The sequence below is a fragment of the Bombyx mandarina genome, chromosome 05, assembly GCF_030267445.1.
Source record: "Bombyx mandarina strain Sakado chromosome 05, ASM3026744v2".
NCBI lineage: Eukaryota > Metazoa > Arthropoda > Insecta > Lepidoptera > Bombycidae > Bombyx > Bombyx mandarina.
The window spans coordinates 6,937,659-6,958,037 of record NC_143212.1 but is presented as its reverse complement, the minus strand read 5'-3'; the positions used below and the strand labels follow the sequence as shown (position 1 = coordinate 6,958,037).

The 20,379-nt window shown below is 33.7% G+C and overlaps 1 protein-coding gene across 5 annotated transcripts in view; it reads left to right on the top strand.

Moving 5' to 3' along the window:
- Window positions 1-7,361, top strand: part of dcma (syntaxin-like domain-containing protein decima) — an 88,107-nt gene extending 80,746 nt beyond the window's left edge. For all 5 annotated transcript variants that reach the window (XM_089727634.1, XM_028169446.2, XM_028169444.2 and 2 more), the window contains 4 exons: window positions 2,510-2,676; window positions 4,507-4,643; window positions 5,202-5,384; window positions 5,691-7,361. In XM_089727634.1, coding sequence (XP_089583760.1) covers window positions 2,510-2,676; window positions 4,507-4,643; window positions 5,202-5,384; window positions 5,691-5,809 — 606 coding nt within the window. In that variant the 3' untranslated portion in view covers window positions 5,810-7,361. The remainder of the gene's footprint in view (window positions 1-2,509; window positions 2,677-4,506; window positions 4,644-5,201; window positions 5,385-5,690) is intronic.
- Window positions 7,362-20,379: the final 13,018 nt, after the last annotated feature.

Sequence of the window (20,379 nt, the reverse complement as noted above, 5' to 3'; positions counted from 1 at the left end):
ACGTCTGTTGTCAAATTGAGATTAAATATTTTTGTCTTTGTTAATATATTCTATAGTGTAGTCTTACCGAAATTTGTGATTATAGAAGTATAAAATACAATCATTTAAGTGTACAAACTTACAATCCCAATTAATTATAGTCGAATTTCGACTACTGCGGGAGCTCTAGTCTTTACTATTGCACTAACGCGATGACTCAAAATAAGTCATTAAGTCGAAAATGCAATACGTATCGTTCCGCTTTTTCGCTTCATTTCCACGTCCCTAAACGTAATTGATTACAATACGTAGATATATTGAAGCATTTACGTCTGATTGAGTCGCTACATTTTCTTGCGCGTCTATAGTCTATACCAGTCGAAGAGAATATATTTAATTAAGACGCGAGGGGAATTATTGGGATTGGTTCACGAGCGACTGAATATTTTTCAGAGTCGTTTATTTCTGGACCAATAATGAGCTACAAAAACCTACGCAGATACCTTAATTGAGACATTCCTTTTTCTTTTTGGATTTTAAATAATATTATTTTTATTTAAATGCAAGAACAGCATGTACTTCTTCAAAGAGCCCACTTCACATGACCGAAATTTTATATCTTTTGTAATCATTATCAGCTATCTGATTTACAGTTTTGATTCAAAATCGTATTTATCTAGTTGCTTTATCAGACTGTTACAATTTACATACTGAAATTATTAATTTTTTTATCAACCAAAATAATATTTTATGTTTAATTCTTCTAGTCTAATTTATTAGTTTAATTCATTTTTACAGTATGTAAGTTAATTTTAATATCGGATCGTGGAATCTCGTTCTATCCACGGCCGGAGTGCCACTTAGTTCAATTAACTCCTTGCTCCTCTATATTAATTATATTCCTCGGCGGCCCCACCTAGCTAGCAACCTTCGCTGACGATAGGCCTTTTTTTACTAATCCAGCATTAACAAATTCTTAATCATGCTTCAGACCGCGGCTGGAGTTAAAATTCCTACTAAACTAAAACAGCTAAAAGGACAGTGGTTCTTTCCCCGAGAAAATCACGGCCATGCTCTTTTAAATCGAGAGCTGTAGCTAATGTTTTCTCGTTTGAGACGCAGGTACATAATGCCCCGATCCTTCAATAATTAAGAAATAATCAGTTCTGTTCGATAGTTCTAGTCCTAGTGCTAACAATAAGCAATGCACAGATCACTGTACTCCATCATCATATCCTTTTTTTCATATTGCTTAGATTGGTGGACGATCTCACAGCCCACCTGGTGTTAAGTGGTTACCGGAGTATAGTTACAGCGGCTGCCCCACCCTTCAAACCGAAACGCATTACTGCTTCACGGGAGAAATAGGCAGGGTGGTGGTACTTACCCGTGCGGACTCACAAGAGGTCCTACCACCAGTAATTATGCAAATTATCATTTTGTGGGTTTGCTTTTTATTACACGATGTTATTGCTTCACCGTGGAAATGAATCGTGAACATTTGTGGAGTATGTATTTCATTAGAAAAATTGGTACCCGCCTGGGATTCGAGCACCGGTGCATCGCTCAACACGAATGCACCGGACGTCTTATCCCTTAGGCCACGACGACAGAAGGGAGGGCGGGGTGACTTTCTTCGAAAAGTCAACCCCCTCCTCACAGGTAGACCTTTGAGTTCGCCCAACTTTTCTGGTGAAGCTGTAAAGACCTCCACGCATCGCTAATACCATCATCCGAAAATTAACATTATACATATCAGTATTCTAGAAGTACATTGTATAATCTATTGTATCTATTCACATAACTGAACTAGTGCAAAATGCAATTTAAGAACTCTGCCTCTGTCAATATTAAATTCAATAAGTAAGTTCTCATTTCGGACGTGTTACGTGATTTTGACGCGATTTCTCGCAATACCGTTTATATTGTAAACGCTAAAACTGTTGTTACACATATACGATTTATCGGAGAATTGAAGCGAACTTTGAAATAGGTTTCTGTTATCGTAATATTTGTTACAATGTTGAAGGTAGTAAGTATTGAAATAGAATATACACGGCAAACAATGTAAATATGTACTTGTTTGCTTAACAAATTCGTTCAGATACTAAGAGATGAGGGAAGAAGGATAAATTTGGTAAAATATATAAACGAGGATAAATCTGTTTAAAAAATTACTAATCATGTCTGAAACGGTATCAATTGCTTCGTAGCTAGCCTGTTAAGCGCGCATACCATCAGTCAGGGACATGGCACAATCTGAAATGTCAATTGCGCGTTTTCCTACCTTTGAAACTAAAACACATGGCTGCTTTCCGATACAAGTCATCCAGGTTTGATTTTTACCGCACGATATTAGATGGTGAACACACACTAGGTACCTAGGCCAGAACATTCGATATTTCCCAGAATGTGAATGACAGCACAGACTCATCATTCGATATTAGTAGCGAATTTCTTAAAAATTGCGCTACAGCGCTCTTAGGTGCTTCAAATTTTTTCGTAATTTTACAAATTAATTTTTGCACAGCTGATAACGGAAATCAACGTGCAACTCGCTTTATTTCGTGATCTGCTGATACACTTCGGCCAGCCTCACGACTGCCCTGAGCTACGGGAACGCGTGCGGCGCCTTCGACGAGCTTGCGTCGAAGCAACCAAACAAACAAGTCAACTTGTTCTGCCTAATTGTAAAAAGTAAGTAAATAACTTCAATAATTACACAAACATTATCTTAATAGTAAAAATCTTCAAGGCTTTGCAAATGTCTTACCCGTCGTTCGGCGTCTCATATGGTAGCCAACTTGAATGGGGTCATATATCGCTAGATCGTCAGTTTTTAACCGGTTTCAAATAAAAAGAAGCAACAGACCTTCAAGTCGGAGCACAAATGATACTCGATTACAAATATCACAAGAAATATTTTCCCGTTTAATGAGCCCCAAACATGTTCTTCCATAGTAAAGGACGTGTGTCCTGTATATTCATAACAAAAAGTAGCCAGGCATCGAGTCCGGGAGCCTTTTCGAATACTAAATTACTTTAACAGAGAAATGAATTGACTGCAACTGAGAATCAAATCTCAATTCCGTAGTACCGTAATCAGTGTTACTAACTATTAAACCAACGAAGCAATTACAAAAACAATATGAGAAGAATTATTTTCTGTCACCGACGAACCTATGATAGCTTTGAAACAAAAATTCATAATTTTAATATAATTCTGTGTATATTGTTCCAAATGTCTTTGAAATTTTATAAACTACGAAAAAATGTATGTCCACTTAAATTAGAATTTTATAATTATTAACGTACAACAAATATCCCATTGTTCAGAAGTTTACCAATTTACTGTGTTTGACAACATAGTACAGACTCAACATCGAACGGCTGCGTAGCCTCCTGGGCTTGAAACGTAAATATGTATTAAATTAGGTGGAAAACAATACAGTTTTAGAAAATTTAAACAACGGAGGCCAAATTTCGTAAATCTAATTCGAATGTTCTCGATACGTGTCAAATACTAACTTAGTATTCCTGTAAAAGTGGGTTACAAAAACTGGGTAAAAACAAAAAAACATTTTAGAAAATGTCCAATCACGAAATATTTTGGATTTGAAGAGAACCATTTGATTTTTGAAAATAAATCTCCGAATATGTAGCTAAAAGGTTGTTTAGCAATGAAAACCTTGCGTACTAAAGACATTTTAAAATGAAATTGTCGCCATTTATGTAAATTCGAATAGCCGGTGGAATGGTGATCTACCCAATTATTTGCATTTCAAAAGGCGATCCATTCGTTTGTTTCGAAGTCAAAATCGAAAGAGAACTAATTACGACAGTAAAGTTCCCGACTTCTCTCGGTAACTGGAAACTAATAAATGTTTTCAGTGTGCCGATTTAACAACTGATAACAAGCTTGATGTTCCTAGTTTTGCATGGGAATTCGTTTGAACCGGAATCCTTACATGGAACTTTATGAAAGGTTAAACATTCAGAGGAAAATTTATGCTTGTGTAGTGTATGTAATTTATTTAGTGTTTGTAACTGTTAGTCAGTGTTTTATGTTTAGCCAAATCTAATTCAATCTAATTCAATTAACGAAGTTACCAATTTTTGTGTATTATTTATGACATCATCCTAATAAGTAATTTTATACATTTACTTTCAATAATTTATGTTAATTCTTTTGTTAAGCGTCTATCAAAACACGCCCACTTAGTTTCTCGCTGGATCTTCTCAGTAAGTCGCGTTTCCAATCAGGTGGTAGATTCTGCGAAGCACTGCTCTTGCTAGGGCCATTATTAGCAAAACTCCCGGTTTGAGCTCACTTACTTGTCCGGTTCAAGGTTGAGGTAGGGGAAAAAAATCAGAACAAATAGATCCCACAAATAAAATTCCACTCTCCACGTTGAGACATAAAATCGAAGTTTCAATAGCATTTTATACTGCTTTGGGCAAAAAGTGTTGCCTTTATAAAAAATAAAATCTCCCTTGTTCGTGGTTAAAAAATTATGTTTAATGCAGGTCCACGACCAATGACATTTGCACGGAGCAGCCACAGTTGGTGCTGCTGTACTTCATGTCACAACTACTACTGCGAGAGCTCGCCAAATGTCACAGATTAGTCCAACTAGTTCCAATGGATATGACTTCATATTACGGTGAGATATTAACCATCAAATGGAAGCAACATAGTTCATAAATAGGCTAACTTATTTTTATTTACCATTAATATTGGACTAAATGGGCTGACGAATATTTAAACAATTAAATTGCATTACGGAAAAAATACGTTTGTCATGAATTGAGAATTTCTTTCTCATTTTTTTAATTCGTAATTGAAATAAACCGCCACCTTTTAAAATTATTTAGATGAACAATAATATCAAAAGTTAACTCACACGAACTCAAAAACAAATTGACAATTATCTATTACCGATTCATTAGATGTTCAGAAGATTTAATGCATTACTGGTATTTAGAAGCATGTATTGTCAGCATCTAACAAAAGGGACAGCCGATATGAAAGTTTTATGGTAGTTGGTATTCACTTTATGAAGCCGTTGAGGTTCTGTAAGCCTTAAACCCCAGGTAGCCCATAGCTTCCGTTCACCCTTCTGTCAAATTTTATAAATAAATATAAGATCATCGCCCATTAAAGATGCACTGTTTTAAAAAACCTTTACGTTAATTTCACATTTAAATTTATGATTATGCAGAAAATCGCGCCGGTCCGTCCAACTTTGGCAACGTCATCAGTCAAATCTTGCTGTGCAAGCAGATTACGCCAGATTTTAACCAAGAAGAGTTGTGCAGTATTGCAAAGGACACACAAGAAATAACGAGGATAGTAAATGACATTCAAGAGTATCTTCCGCAACATGAAAACCTCAATCATTTAGGTAATGACATTTTTTTTTCTTCTACTTAATACTTCTAAATTACACGTTACAAAACGGAAAAGACAAGCTCCCATTTACATAAAAGGATTATGAGCTTCATGCCAAATAACGTCTTCCATTGACATTAAGAACAGTCGCTCCCCGAATGCGGGCAAAATATTCTTTTATATACAGCTCTCGAGGCTGTGGAACAAATGGCTTCGTTCTGTATATTCACGTGGTATTTTTAAAACTAAAAGGCAAGCTTCGCAGCTATCGAAGACAATGAAGTATGAATGAATTCTAACATCAAAAACATTGTTGCAGAAACTACTGTTGCTCTAAAAGGTGACGACGTCAACGGTCTGTGGAGGAATAAGCGAAGAGGATCCTTGTACAAAGGCATGGGGGTACTTTGTTGTGTATCGCGACCTAACTATCTCTGAGGGTGACCGGAATCGCCTGCGAGGCGGCTCAACTGCGACCAAAGCCAAACGTCAGACACAAACATAACACGTGCCCAGTGAAAACACGTCAAGGCTCGAAGTGTTCAGTAAATTAACTGTCAAAAACCTGTGAAGCGTTGTTGTGGATGTACGTACGTACGTAAATGGTACAGAATAAGTGTAAGGGTCCATTAAACGGTTAAATGTAACTAGCGAATTGAACGACACTGATGGTCGACTCGTATAAGTATTGTATTTACCGTAAATGATATCTTGTAATGATAATTAGACACAAATATTATTTAATTTTTTCATTGAAATATATATTAACGATCGATAGGTAAATCTGTAAAAAAACAATCATCATGCCTGGAATGGGATCAATTGCATTTAAGTAGATTTGTAAAATCATTATTATCGTAATTGGCTATTGTAGTTAGAATATATTTACAAAAAAAAAGGCCAGACTATCACATTTACTGGCTTCTATGTATAGAAATTCAACTTGAGAAATTCATATAAATAGATATGCTTTGTAGGAAGCATTTTAGGTTATCGCGATGACAAATTTGCGAGAGTTTTTTTTTTAAAATAGGCAATGTTTTTTTTGTTCATTAATAAAATTGAAGTCATATAATGTAGCTCAAGAATATAAATTAAAAGATTTATATCGATTTAAGATATTAAATTCGCAATTTTAAATTATTGTTTATAGAAAATGAACTTTTACTTTTGGCGCGATATTACCTTATGTATATATCAGCTCAGGTTTTATTTCATTTTAAGTAATTTATTGTATGATTCCATGGCCTAATAAAAGTCACGCGTAAGCACAGAAAAAAATGTAGTCAATTATTAGCGCGACAATCTTGTAACTAAGGACAAATATGATCAATTTAGCTTTAAAATCTTTAAAAGATATTCTATTGTTACTCACTAAGAATTTATCATGTCTTTTGCTGTTTCTTAATAAAAAATTCTTAACAATTGCTTATGATCTCGAAATTAATTTAGCTCTTAATTTTAATATCGTGATGCTGGGAGATTTTTTATTTAAGTAATATTAGAGAACAATTAAATTATTAATATGCAGAAGAATATACCGAAGTTGAAAATTCAAAATGATTTCAAAATGAACAAATTTTTAGCTTCCTCACTAAATGTAATCATTTAATATTAATCTTAACAAATAGATGTAGAGCAATATTTAATACGGCTAAAACACATTAGCTAATCATCTACATAGCCGTAGTACTATATAGCTTTCATTTACCACGATATAATAATGTCTAATGCTACATATAATCACGTGCACAAACATTTAACTGATTATAGAGCACAACACCACGATTAGATTTTATAATAAAATGCATTTTAGTTCTTGTCGAAGAATGTGAAATTATACTAGTCAATTTGTTCTGTTTAGCTTAGATATTATTAATAGGTAAATAAATTCACATACTAAAGTGATGACTGTGATATACTCGTAATCTAAGATTAATAATTATTATAGAAGAGAAATGAATTATGCATTAGTAAAACATATTGAAAATAAGTTTTCGTTTCATTTTATTATTTTAAAGACCTGCAATAATAATATTCATGTATATTTTTTAACGAACATGGCGATGGAGCATCATTTTCCTGCCTATTTCTGCCGTAAAGGAGTAACGCATTCCGGTTCCAAGGGTGGCAGTGTCGTTATACAAGAAACTGAGACTTGGACCTCGTATGTTAAGATTAGTAGAATTCACGTTGTGGTGTTTATGATTAATATGATGATTCTTCTCACGAGAGAGTGACCGTGAACTCCTCCACTATAAAGGTGAAATAAAAAAAAAAATTTAAGCACACTGTTATATCTACATATCCCTAGACCATACTACGACTATACCACTACATTCCAAAGCTTTGGTTTAATTTAATAAGAGTAAAACCGGATATACGGTTTTAGTACTAAAACTGTGATCGTTAATGTAATAATGCAATGAGCTAGAAATAGCCACGCAGCGTTCAAGAATGAATGAGTTGCAATTTTCTTTTTAGTTGAAAGGAATGATCCTCGAGTATCTGATATGTACTGTACTGTTTCATCATTGCGTTTTAGTGTATTGACATAAGTTTAATTAATCATGGATATCATAAATTATTTTAAAAAAAAACACTGAGCCACCGCTAAGTTCTTACGATCCTGATCACGCTATAAGATTTACATCACAACGTCGCAGCATCGTGTAGCTAAATTGAACATTTTTTGACGACATTTTTTTTTTTATTGCTTAGATGGGTGGACGAGCTCACAGCCCACCTGGTGTTAAGTGGTTACTGGAGCCCATAGACATCCACAACGTAAATGCGCCACCCACCTCTGAGATATAAGTTCTAAGGTCTCAAGTATAGTTACATTTTCCCGATACATATGTATATGATGATTTAGTAGTAACTAAAAGTTATTATCGATTACTAAACTGATGTTTCTATTTTCTTTATATTCGTTCATAACACAAAGTTCAGTTACCTATATCATTTAAATTTACATAGCATTTTTGAAATACTGTTTCAAAAAAGGAAAACATAAATTTTATATTCACAAACGATAAACAAAAGGTTTTTTTGGGAAAATTGTTTTTATTTTACTATTCCCTTTCAAATATGTCGCCTCGATGACTAATGTATGGGATGGCTGTGCGTCCCGCGAGACGATCTTCACGTGATCTCTTTGGCTTGTAGTCCTCCTGGGAATCCTTAGGATTGTTCACTGAAATACGTTTGGATAATAATTAAAGAAAACTATTAGATAATGAAGTAAATATAAATACTATAATACACTGCAAGCGAATTCGAAACGAAATATGAACATTCAAAAATAAGAACAAACAAAATAACCCGTGATAACTCAAATCTATAATCCATTCAAACAAAATATGTGCAAAATAAAAGAGTCATAAGCTTATTTTCAAATAAGGGCATGAGTAAGAGAATTCGTATGAAAGAAATAACACATCCGAAACGTTTCAAATCGTGGTTAGTATATACTAATAAGAGTGGTCGCACAAATATATGTAAGAAACCACATTTACTTACTCTCGTCTGAACTGAGTTTAAAGCGTCTCGCGTATTCTAGGAATTCTTTGTAATGTTGATCCCTTGTACTTCTGCTCTTTTGAAAGCCTGGAGATAAATTCGCCAGTCTGGATATTCTACGAACCAAAGAATCCAAATTTGGGTAAAATAGGACATCAATGTCAAACATGAAACAAAAGGTACTCACAGGCTATTGATTACATTACGATTTTTACTATTCTGTAGCATAACAGGATCTAAAACCAAAATTAAACTGGAGGCTTTGTCTTGTTTTTTTCCGTAATCATTATTATCTTTCGTATATAATTTAAGTAAAGTACTTGGCATAATCCTTTTCTCAGATATATTTATTATTCCTCGTTTATGTGATTTATTGTAGAGGTTAGGGTTTCTCGGTAAATATGTTAAACGTTTATCCGACAATTTGTTGCCTGGATACAGATGCTTTTTGTATTTGGTATGATAATCGTGGTTTTGATCCTCATTGTAATCCAGATACATTTTTTTCAAATCATTTGTTTCGATTGCTTTAAACTTTTTGTTTTGTTGATTCAAGTGTCCATGTCTATTATGAGCCGAATTTAATGATTTTGACAAATCTGAATGGGTTACGATTTTCAACCGATTATTCAACGTATTTCCATCGGAAGCTTTTTTAATTAATTCTTTAATATCGTCCCTTGTCATGGCTCCTTGCTGACTGTTATCAATAATGTCGCTAAAACTTTTATCTTTACTTTCTTCAATACTGTGGCTATGATTGTATATAGCTACATTATTACCGAGCTTCAAATGATTCGTATTAAAAAAATTCAGTATCTCTAATATTCCTTCTAGATCCATTCCATGTTGGCTATCAACGCTAATAAGCGTGATTGTCAGAACTGAAAATTTAGCATCGTATCGCTTAACTTTATTGATACAATAAATTCAAATATAAGATAAAAATATATAAAAATGAATTGTTGTTCGTTAGTCTCGCTAAAACTCGAGAACGGCTGGACCGATTTGGCTAATTTTAGTCTTGAATTATTCGTGGAAGTCCAGAGAAAGTTTAAAAGGTAGATATAATTAAGAAAATGCTATAAAAATAACAATTTTGTTTTTCCTTTGATGTGTCCCCCATCGGGCGGATTCCTTTTGTTTGTTTTAAAAATTTTATTTGTCGATTGAGGCACTACGAAGTATGCCGTGTCAGCTAGTTTAAGATAAAAATGTTGCGATCTACAAAAAATCTACAAACCCACGAATAATACTGCAAGCAACATCACAATATGATAACAACGTATCGTTGTAATACTCAACAGAAAAATGCACAGTACGCCATCAAACTGAACGATAAATTTATACGGTTTTTTTACAAATTTCATTTTCCCTTATCGAGTTCCAGATCTTATTTATATGAAACTCGTAGCACTTTTTCAATACACGCAATAAGAATTGGAGTAATGAAACAATTTGACCGCTCGACTACAAAAACTGCGAGGGAAACACGCTTCAGAAAGGTGTTAATAATTGCTTTTAATTATTCTATGAGTTCAAATAATTTAGTTATCAATAAAAAGGTTTAAAATCAAATTATTCATAGATACCCAAAATTATATAGCCAGATCTTGTAAGAACAATCTTTTCATATATAATTCAAACGAATATGGCTGTGAAAAGCCGCCCTGCTACTGCGTCCCATCACCCATCCGTAGTAGTTTACTGGTGGTAGGACCACTTGTGAGTCCGCGCGGATAGGTACCACCGCCCTGGCTATTTCTGCCGTGAAACAGTAATGAGTTTCGGTTTGAAGATTGGGGCAGCCGTTGTAACTATACTGAGACTTTAGAACTTGTATCTCAAGGTGGGTGGCGCGTCTACGTTGTAGATGTCTATGGGCTCCAGTAACCACTTAACACCAGGTGTGAGCTCGCCAACCCACCTAAGCAATAAAAAAAATAGTAGTTCCTTTACTTTATTTTCTTACCGATCTTGCATTATTCCGCTCCAATTCTTATTTTAAATACTGACTGTCGGTCGTTTTGCCTGCTATAGATGGTGTCGCCCTGTTTATTACTAGCACGCGTTTCGGTCTGAAAAGCTGGATAACTTTTATTCTAGTAATAAGAATGGGTCTTTGTACACCCCTATGAGGGCACGGAATGGGCCTACGAAAAAACCCTTTTCCCCGGGCAGAATCTCCCTACCTCTATGGGGCAGTGGTGATTGGTTGCTGTTGCGCTATCTGAATATGGCAACATCGTAATACATAATTAACTATAACAATTGTGTGTTAATAGGGTGATGTTCCGACAGATCGCTGGCTATCTCCTTCAACTGCTTCTACTTCTTCTTTCTCTTTGCTTCGATTCTTCACTCTTCCATTCTTCACTCTTCCATTCTTAATTATATATAATCTTTCACACATTCACAATATTGGACAAGAAAACTGTTTGACGCTTCAAATTATTGTCAACAAATTTTAGTTACGAAGTTCAACCGATTAAACAAATTTAAACGGATAAATTAAGGTGTGTATGCAAATCAAAACAGGCGAAAAGAGTGAAGCTTTTGCGCCTTGCGTGTGTGTTTAATGGGTTTTGGGCAATTTATTCTCTTAACGGGCCTTTAGCATGAAAAACTTATTCGTAATTAATTATACATTCAGATACCCAGCTGGGTCCAAAATTATTATACACCGAAGAGATATTGAATAAAAGATATCAAACAAACTTCACTGTCGATCTATCACAGCTCTATTTTATTGAAAGTCATCATAGGAGGTCGAAAGTCTAAATTTTAAGTATACTGTCGATGAAGTTTTTTATTGATGTTAGAATGTTAATACAAGAAATAGTTATGTCTTATCCAAATATAAAACTTTACCGTTAATATGTCTAGATCTATTATACATGAAGAAATTTTGGGAAAGGCTAAGGGCACTACGAATGTGGTTGGAGGCAGGGTCTCCACATCATAACTTTTTTTCCGTCAGATCGTCTGTATTTTTGAGTTTGATGAACTATGCTGAAATTGTTAATCAGGTTTAAAAAACAAAACACATTTATCTCAGCGGACAATTTAACAGATTGCTGGATTTACAAAGCGTCAGACGCCAACCTACTAGACGTAGTGACGTCATTCGTAAAATCGCCGATCATTATTGATTCGGGCTGAGATCAGCGGTAAAATTATCTTTTTGTCAATCGAATTTAAGCAATGAATACTAGTTACTTTATATCTATGTCACCTATGCTCGTATAAAATGGTGGATATATATTTTATTTTCAACGTCAAGCGGGTAAGGGGCGACGGGCTAGTTCAGTGAAAATAAAAACCAAATCCTTTTCACACTGCTAAGTGATAATAGGTATATTTATGAAAATGTAGAAAATCGACACCCATTATCATCACATATTTAGACACTGTGATCGTAAATTTCATAATTTTTCCGAGATATTTTTTTCAATGTTATCCATAAGAACTATGCTATTAAATGCAGCCACAAAATTCAGTTATTAATAGTGTGAATTTAGTACAAACATTAAAAGTTTTATTAAGTAAAAAGTTTTATATCAATACAGGTTATTTAAAAAAAAATACTGTACTACCCTAGGCGAGTTATTACAGAAAATGACCCATTTTATTATGATTTCAAAATGGTACCACGTTTCCTTGTGCTCTTTCTATAAAAGAAACTATCAAGATTATCTACAACTTGGGGCATTAAAAACTCGACAAAAAATTATCATAATAAAACAGTTAAACATATTTTAATAAAATAAAGTTAAACATATTTTAATAAAATAAAGTTAAACATATTTTAATAAAATAAAGTTAAACATATTTTAATAAAATATGTTTATTTTTCCTAAACTAAATCAAGCTTTCAAATTGTATGCCTTCGGCACGAATGTACTAGACCCTGCATCGCCTCAGAAAAGATCCTTTAACCAATCGTGTATAACTCCTTGACTTTATTTCTTCTGCTGTTTCAGCAATTTTGCTGCATAGTTCGGCTAGATTTTTATTGGCTTCATGTATACACACGACACCCTGTGTATGGGCGAACCCGCCCATTATATAGGCAAGTGATTTTGGTTTAATAGTTAATTATTCCAAATACTGTATCATACATAGGGCTTGGTTCAATTTAAGATATTAGGTATTTGGGGTCTAGGTGTAAGTAATACATTTGACTAGTATGTTTGTTTCCTACGCTAAATCAAGTTAATGTTATGATCTCCGCACAACCAAGGAGTCTAGGTAAGGTAGTTATGGACGAGGCGCATCAGACCACGTTTCACATAACATCATGTTACTGTTAAGCCATTGTTGACACCCAAATACAGAACAGCTGCTTTTCGGGGAGCGTTTAAATACGCAGCTTGGAATGATCTTCCACCACCTATTCGTCACATTGTAACAAAGCATGGCTTTATTAATCGTTTAAAATCATTTCTTTTGGACTCACAAAAACTAATTTAATTTATAGTATTTATTCTATTTATACTAATTTAATCCTAGCTTGTGAAAACTTCCTTTTATTAAAGTTTTTTTTTTTAGGCTGCCCACAGGTTGTTATTACTGTGTTTTTATTATGTTTTGTATTCGGGTACACCATTTATTTTATTTTTGTTTTGTTTTTTTTCTTAAATTTTTGGTTTTGTTTTCGGGTTCACCATTTAATTTGATTTTTATTTTGTTTTTTTCTTAAATTTTTATAATTTACTAATTTTACTAATTTATACCATATTCTGAGTATATACACACGTACGGAGTCTTCATTCCCGCAAAGAACCAAAGGGAAACGGGGGTGACTGAAAATCAGCGCTGTTCAATTTATCAACCTTGAACAGCAATAGCTGAGCCACCTCCTTTTGCCTTTTTCTCTTTTTTTTTGCTTTTCTTTTTTTTGTATTTCATTTTATGATGTGAAAGGCAATAAATGATCTTTATTATTATTATTACTATTATTATTATTATCATCGCAATCGTCATAGTCATCGTTCAGAGTGTATTGTGTGTGTATGATTCTTTTAATGGTTGTCTTTTTTTTTAATTCAGATCTACTTGAGATTTCATTGTGAAATAAAGATTACTTTTGTACAAACATAAACATAAACAACAGTACAGACTACCGATGCTATGTGTATTACAGATTAAAGATCCTCGGGCGTTGAATTCCTCAATCACCGAAAAAACTCTAATTATCGACAATAATAAACTATGTCGTTTTTGACGTGACAACGTCTTATAATTCGATGGAGCCGGTTGCACGCACGAAAAAACATGACTCATGCGGCGTTACCTCGCTCTGAGGCGTTCCATTTAAGGCTTGAAGTGCAAGCGAGAGCGCTCAACGAGCGACAAAGAGGCACAATCTTCTGCAGCGTTCGACATCTGTCCCTCTCCTACTTGAGTGAGCGATGCATCCGCGTGGACAGCTGCTATACAATAATACATTTCATTGAACTACATACTTGACGAAAACATGCAAAAGTGAATGTAGTGTCATTTGTTTATAGCAACGATAATTGCGATAATTGAAAAATGAAACCATTCCATCAGTATTTTCTTATGACGTTGTCACGTTCAATTATCGTCAGTAAACTGACTTTACAGACAACCGATTTTTTAGAAAAGAAAAGCAAGCAATATGAAATGTAAACTATTTCTCTCAAATTAATACATGTCAATAAACTGTACAAATATCCACTAGTGAGTAAGCAGGTGTATACCTACATTGAAATGGGTTCAGGCCGTTTGTAAACAACTTGAAACTCCTTTGTTATTACTCACTCGAGTTTCATACAGAAGTTACTTAACTATCATATTATTATTGTAACATGATACTTACTAAGAGTATATACTAAGTTCGTCTTTATTTGAATTCTACTTCGACCCGTCATTTGGTTGTTATTCAAATTACTTTATCATAATTTAATTTGGTTTATTGTTTGATATTATTCGTTGATTTGTAGCGTCTATTACTATCTATTGGTCTAGTTCTGCCTATTCTTACAGCACAACAGTAATTCCTTCCGTTGTAAACGGTGGGTAGCTGATACAATGAAATCGAGGCTTCGAGCTCATGTTCCGTGGTGGATGGCGGTATTCTTCACGGCAATGCAAAGATTCAAGTCATACATTTTTATACTTAAAAAATAATAGTTTAAGAATCCAATTGATTATCAACAAATAATGTACAGTTTATTCTACGTTTTTACTTGATTTTGCTAATGGCAAAATAGATGCCATATAATTAATATTACATTTTATATCCGGCTTATTATTTTCAGTGCCGCATAATTAGCACAATATTCAAATGTCGCCGTTTAACATTTTAGTCGCTGTAACATTTTAGTAGCGACAAACCTGAGCGGAAAACTGTACAGTTTTTTGAAACAATAAACGCTAAATTAAATCGTAAAAGTAAATATTAACTGTCTATACGACTCGTGAAAACTGAATAAAACACTAATCAATAAAATACCATAGTCAAGTGCATTTTTGGTAATAATTTCACTGACACAAAAAATGTACTTAACTTTGGTAACAAAGCATTTCAATCCCACAGAATCTTTAAAAAATATCAATCCGCTACCCACTATACATCAGTACAAGAGAACAATGCAACGCTCTTTTCAGCTATAGACTTTAATAAAAATGTCATAAAAGTATATGGTCATGTCATATTTCTTTTATAACACTGAGTATCAAAGTAAATTCTTCACTAAAAGCGCACTATCTAATATACGAGTATAACAATCACAATGGATTTTATCAAAGTTTTATATGAAGTTTGTGTCCTCATTTCGGAAACAGCTAGCCAATAATCCTCCCTTTTCATCATGTCACAGCTAAAAGCCATTTAGTAGATGATATTAATACTAGGTATCCTCTTTTTCCTAACGATAAACCTTTTCACTTTTCATAGTCTTCTATGAGCTTGATTTTTATTTGTTTATTTATTTATGAGAATGGTATAATATGTTTCCAGACTTAATGCCCAATACATTGTTAATCACCGTAATCTACCCAACCAAGAGTGATGAAGAAAAGAACGTAATTGTTACATTAGTTCATAAATTATTGGAAAAATATACAATACTAGAGGTCCCGCGGTAGTCGAAATTCGACTATAATCAATTGGAATTGTAAGTTTGTACACTATTATGATTGTATTTTATACTTCTATAATCACAAATTTCGCTAAAACTACACTATAAAAAATCTTAACAAAGACAGACAATATTTAATCTATTCTCAATTTGACAACATACGTCAAGAACAAAAGTTTGACAATAAATAGTATTCATGCGTGTGTGCGTCAAATACATGGTATGTAGTGTGTGTAATGTTTTCTTTATTGATTTAAAGTATCTTATATGCATTATTTAAAAAAATATTAGCATTGTGCACTTCTTCTTTATAGTCTCTATTAGTGTGGAAAATTTCATACTCCTCCGTCAGCGTAATTTTCGTAAAAAGGGATACAAAGTTTTTGCTTCACGTATTAATATATAGATATAATATAACTGATCAGGCACATAAAAATTATACATTTCAGTTTTTACTATTACGAATTAAAATAAAACATAGCTACCATACAAATAAGAATTAACGTAGTTTTCGTACATTTTGGTACTACATCACTTCATCCAAAAAACAATAGATTGTTCATCCTTGTTCAACATAAAAGATTTAGTGCAATCCAGTAGCACGAATCTCACTTGTATTGTTAAACTATTTATAGTTTGGGTCAGAATTGAAGCATTCAGTATTAGAATTAGGTATTAAGTTTTCTATTTTTCTATTCAGACACCCATATTTCCTATACCCATACTTCTATTTAAAAAAGCTCACGGCGTTTCGACGTTACATATCGACGCTTGAAATGCAAACGTGACTAAGCGACAATGCGTGAACTAATTTAAAGTTGAAATACCTGAAAAAAAATCTATTTTAACGAATCTAGCTGTAGGATTGAAATGATCTTAATAGACCTAGAAATATATATTTTTGCGCATCGAATATGGTTATTGCCTATCATTTATGTATAAAGTAGTTATTGTCGCTTAGTCACGTTTGCCCATTTACTTATTAACTCCATGCGTTTGCCTTTCAAGCTTCGATATGTAATCGAAAAATTTGATCATAATTCTGGGGACTCTAGTAAAGAATTTATCTTGAACTGGTGACCGCACGTTTGCGTAAAAATAGACAAAGGCTTCTAGATTGCATTTTACAATGTGTTAACAAAATAAGTTTGTTTTTCACGACCACGAACCACCTCGAACTGAGATAAGCTTGAAATATCCAGTATTTGTTACCAAAACAAGTTTGGCAGTTACCCTGCTCATAAAACGTGGTTTACAAATACCATGCTTGTTCTCATCGAGTTATAATTTTGCAGTCGAGTCTCGAAATAGTTTGTGTGAAATTCGTAAAACTAAGCACATTTACTTGAATTGGATATAATATGTAAATGAATAAAGAACCATATAGGTGTTATTTATTTGTTATTGAAACACAGCACACAATTTCAATTTTTTTTTTAATTTATGCTCGTTATGGCGAACCTTTCGGGAAATCCATTTATCAACAGTGAACGTCTATGTATAACATAATATGGGAACCTCTTATAGTAATTACAACGTTGATTAATAATTACGTCGTGCCGTATAATAAACAAGACAATGAATTCTTATTATAAATTAATATGATACCATAAAATATCGTTTCTTTGATATAATCATAAATGTTGATGGTCAGACGAGTTCACATCCCGATAAGTATTAAGTGATTAAAGGAGCCCATTGACCGCACATCGTGAATGCTGACACCCATTTTGAGGCATGAGATTGAAGATTGAATTATATGACAGCTATTCTACTTTTGAATTGGAGCATGCGACTGCTTCAAGATAGAAATAGAACGAAAGATGGAACCAACCAAACCAGGCTCTGAATTAATAATTTAAAATAAATCTATTCAGCTTATGCTTAGGTGAAGTCAAATCTGAGAATTCATTAAGAACAATCTTTGACGACAGCAAACTGCAAATTTCAAAGCATCAAGTTTAATTTAAAAATATGTTAACGTAACGTCAATGTAATAATTAATGCCATGAACTAAAAATAGCTACGCAGCTTTCAAGAATGATTGAACGAGATATTATGTTTTTACTCGAAAGTAAATTCCTGTCTGGAAGGGTTCTCGAGTGTCTAAGATACTATTTATAATATTTATTGGGGAAACTTAAACTAAAATACAATGTACACAGATAATAATTTAATATCATATTTTAAAATAAGATTAAAATACTGATAATCAATGACATGTTAACGAGTAGCAACAGAATTAACACCCAAGGGCATAAACAATTAGAACCAAAACTAAAAAAAAATACCTACTTTGACATTTAAACTATACTAGATGATGACCGAGCTTTGCTCGGTTTTTTTTGATAACGCCATATTGTTGTGTCTTTAAAGCGGTTAGTTGCCCTCAATTAAGAAAAATAGTATTATTATTCGCCAATAGATCTCGGGAAGAGTTGATTATTGAAAACACGAATAAAACAACATTTTCTGAAAATAAATCGTGGCTAGATCGATTTATCGCCCCCGAAATCCTCTGTATACTAAATTTTATAAAAATCGTTGGAGCCGTTACCGAGATTCAGATTATATACATATATATATTAATATACAAGAATTGCTCGTTTAAAGGTATAAGATTAAAATAAAAGATTGCACTAGGTTAATTTTCAAGCATTTAACTCTCTGGGAAATATGTAGTTTAATCAAAGCATCGATTCGTTAACTCTCTGGGAAATATGTAGTTTAATCAAGAGTTTCGTTAATTTGCAGCAATTAAAGAAGGCGTCGGCGGGCCTACACCGTATATTACTTCCTGAGATTAACTCCGAAGTTCCAGTTAATTTCCTACGTTCAATCCAAGGGGATTGACATCTACGGAACATAGATAGCTAGATTGCTCTTCCACAGATGTGGTTACGATAATAATTAGGGAATTATTTCCAAAAAGGGTCCGTTAAATAGGAACTTAAGCTGCTTTCTATCAAATAAAACAGAAATGAATAAAATATGGACTTACATATGTATATAAAGACGAAGAAGATTTAGTATATTGTGAGTGAACGATAATTAAAGGAATCTACACATTTGTGTGGTTTAAATAGAACATTCAAAACTAAATTTAATTCTAAATCATCAGAGGTCTGAACCTTCGAGCCAACTTAAATTATTGAAGACAAATTTAGAGAAAATGCTACTAAAACCGTAAAAGCTGAGTTAATGACGTCTTAATGAGGAAGCCGGTCTCTATTTCGCTTTGAAAGTCTAAATATTCGTACGTTTGAACGCAATAAACATTAAAATGTCCTCATTTAACTTCAGAGGCGAAAAGATTACACACTTTCAACAACGAATTCGAACCATCTGTACTTACTTTATTTAGAAATCTACGACTTTCGTTGTTAAGACAAAACCGAGACAGGTTATTTGTTAATTAATCAAAATTTATACCGAATGTTATAAATTTATATTGAAGCATTGTAATGCTTTTAAAGTTAGCCTGTAACCGCTTGTTCAACTTTACAATATATTATTATGATATAATAAGTATTGCGGAAGTCGTTTTCATCTTAAGGATAACGCAGCCTGGTGCGATGAGACTATACCTAAATATAAATCCTACAAGCAGGTACCAATTTGACTCAGGCATTAATTAATTAATTCACGAACATTCATAATGAAATAATACCATTGTGTAAAAAATATCAACAGGCATCAAATTCTAACTTTCTTATAAAAATACTTTTATTGCGTAAACGGGTGAATGAGCTCACACGTAGTGGTATGTAGTTACCGGTGTCTATATTAATCCATAGACACAGCCCACTGAGTTTCTCGCCGGATCTTCTCAGTGGCGCCCGTTTCCGATCCGGTGGTCGATTCTGCGAAGCACTGCTCTTGCTAAGGCCAATGATCGCAACACTTCCGGTTTGAGCCCCGTGAGCTCACCTACACGTCAAGAAGAAGCTGAAATAGCCTCCCAAGGCTATCAGCACAGGTAGGAAAAAAAAAGATGTCTATAGATCTCTCAACGTGAATGCTGCCACCCACCTAATTGTTCGTCTGCTGCATTAAGTATATTCAACTGTGAGGACTAATTTACTCTGGTTTCCCCCACGTCACGATTAATGTTATCTCAAGCAATGCATTTTCATGGCCTTTTGAGATTTTCGGAACTAGCGCAATCGACGTTGAATGATGGTCTAATTTTCTAATACATCTAAGTCTATCTATAACACTTAGAATTAAAACGCACTGTGTCTTGAAGCGGTTGACTCAGCGCGCAATCTGATTTTAATTAGGTCGCATTGGGTGCAGTCTATGTTAGACCCCAAAAAACTAGCCCACAAAGACTTCCACCAAGCGTCATCACGACGACTGGTCCTGCGCCACCTA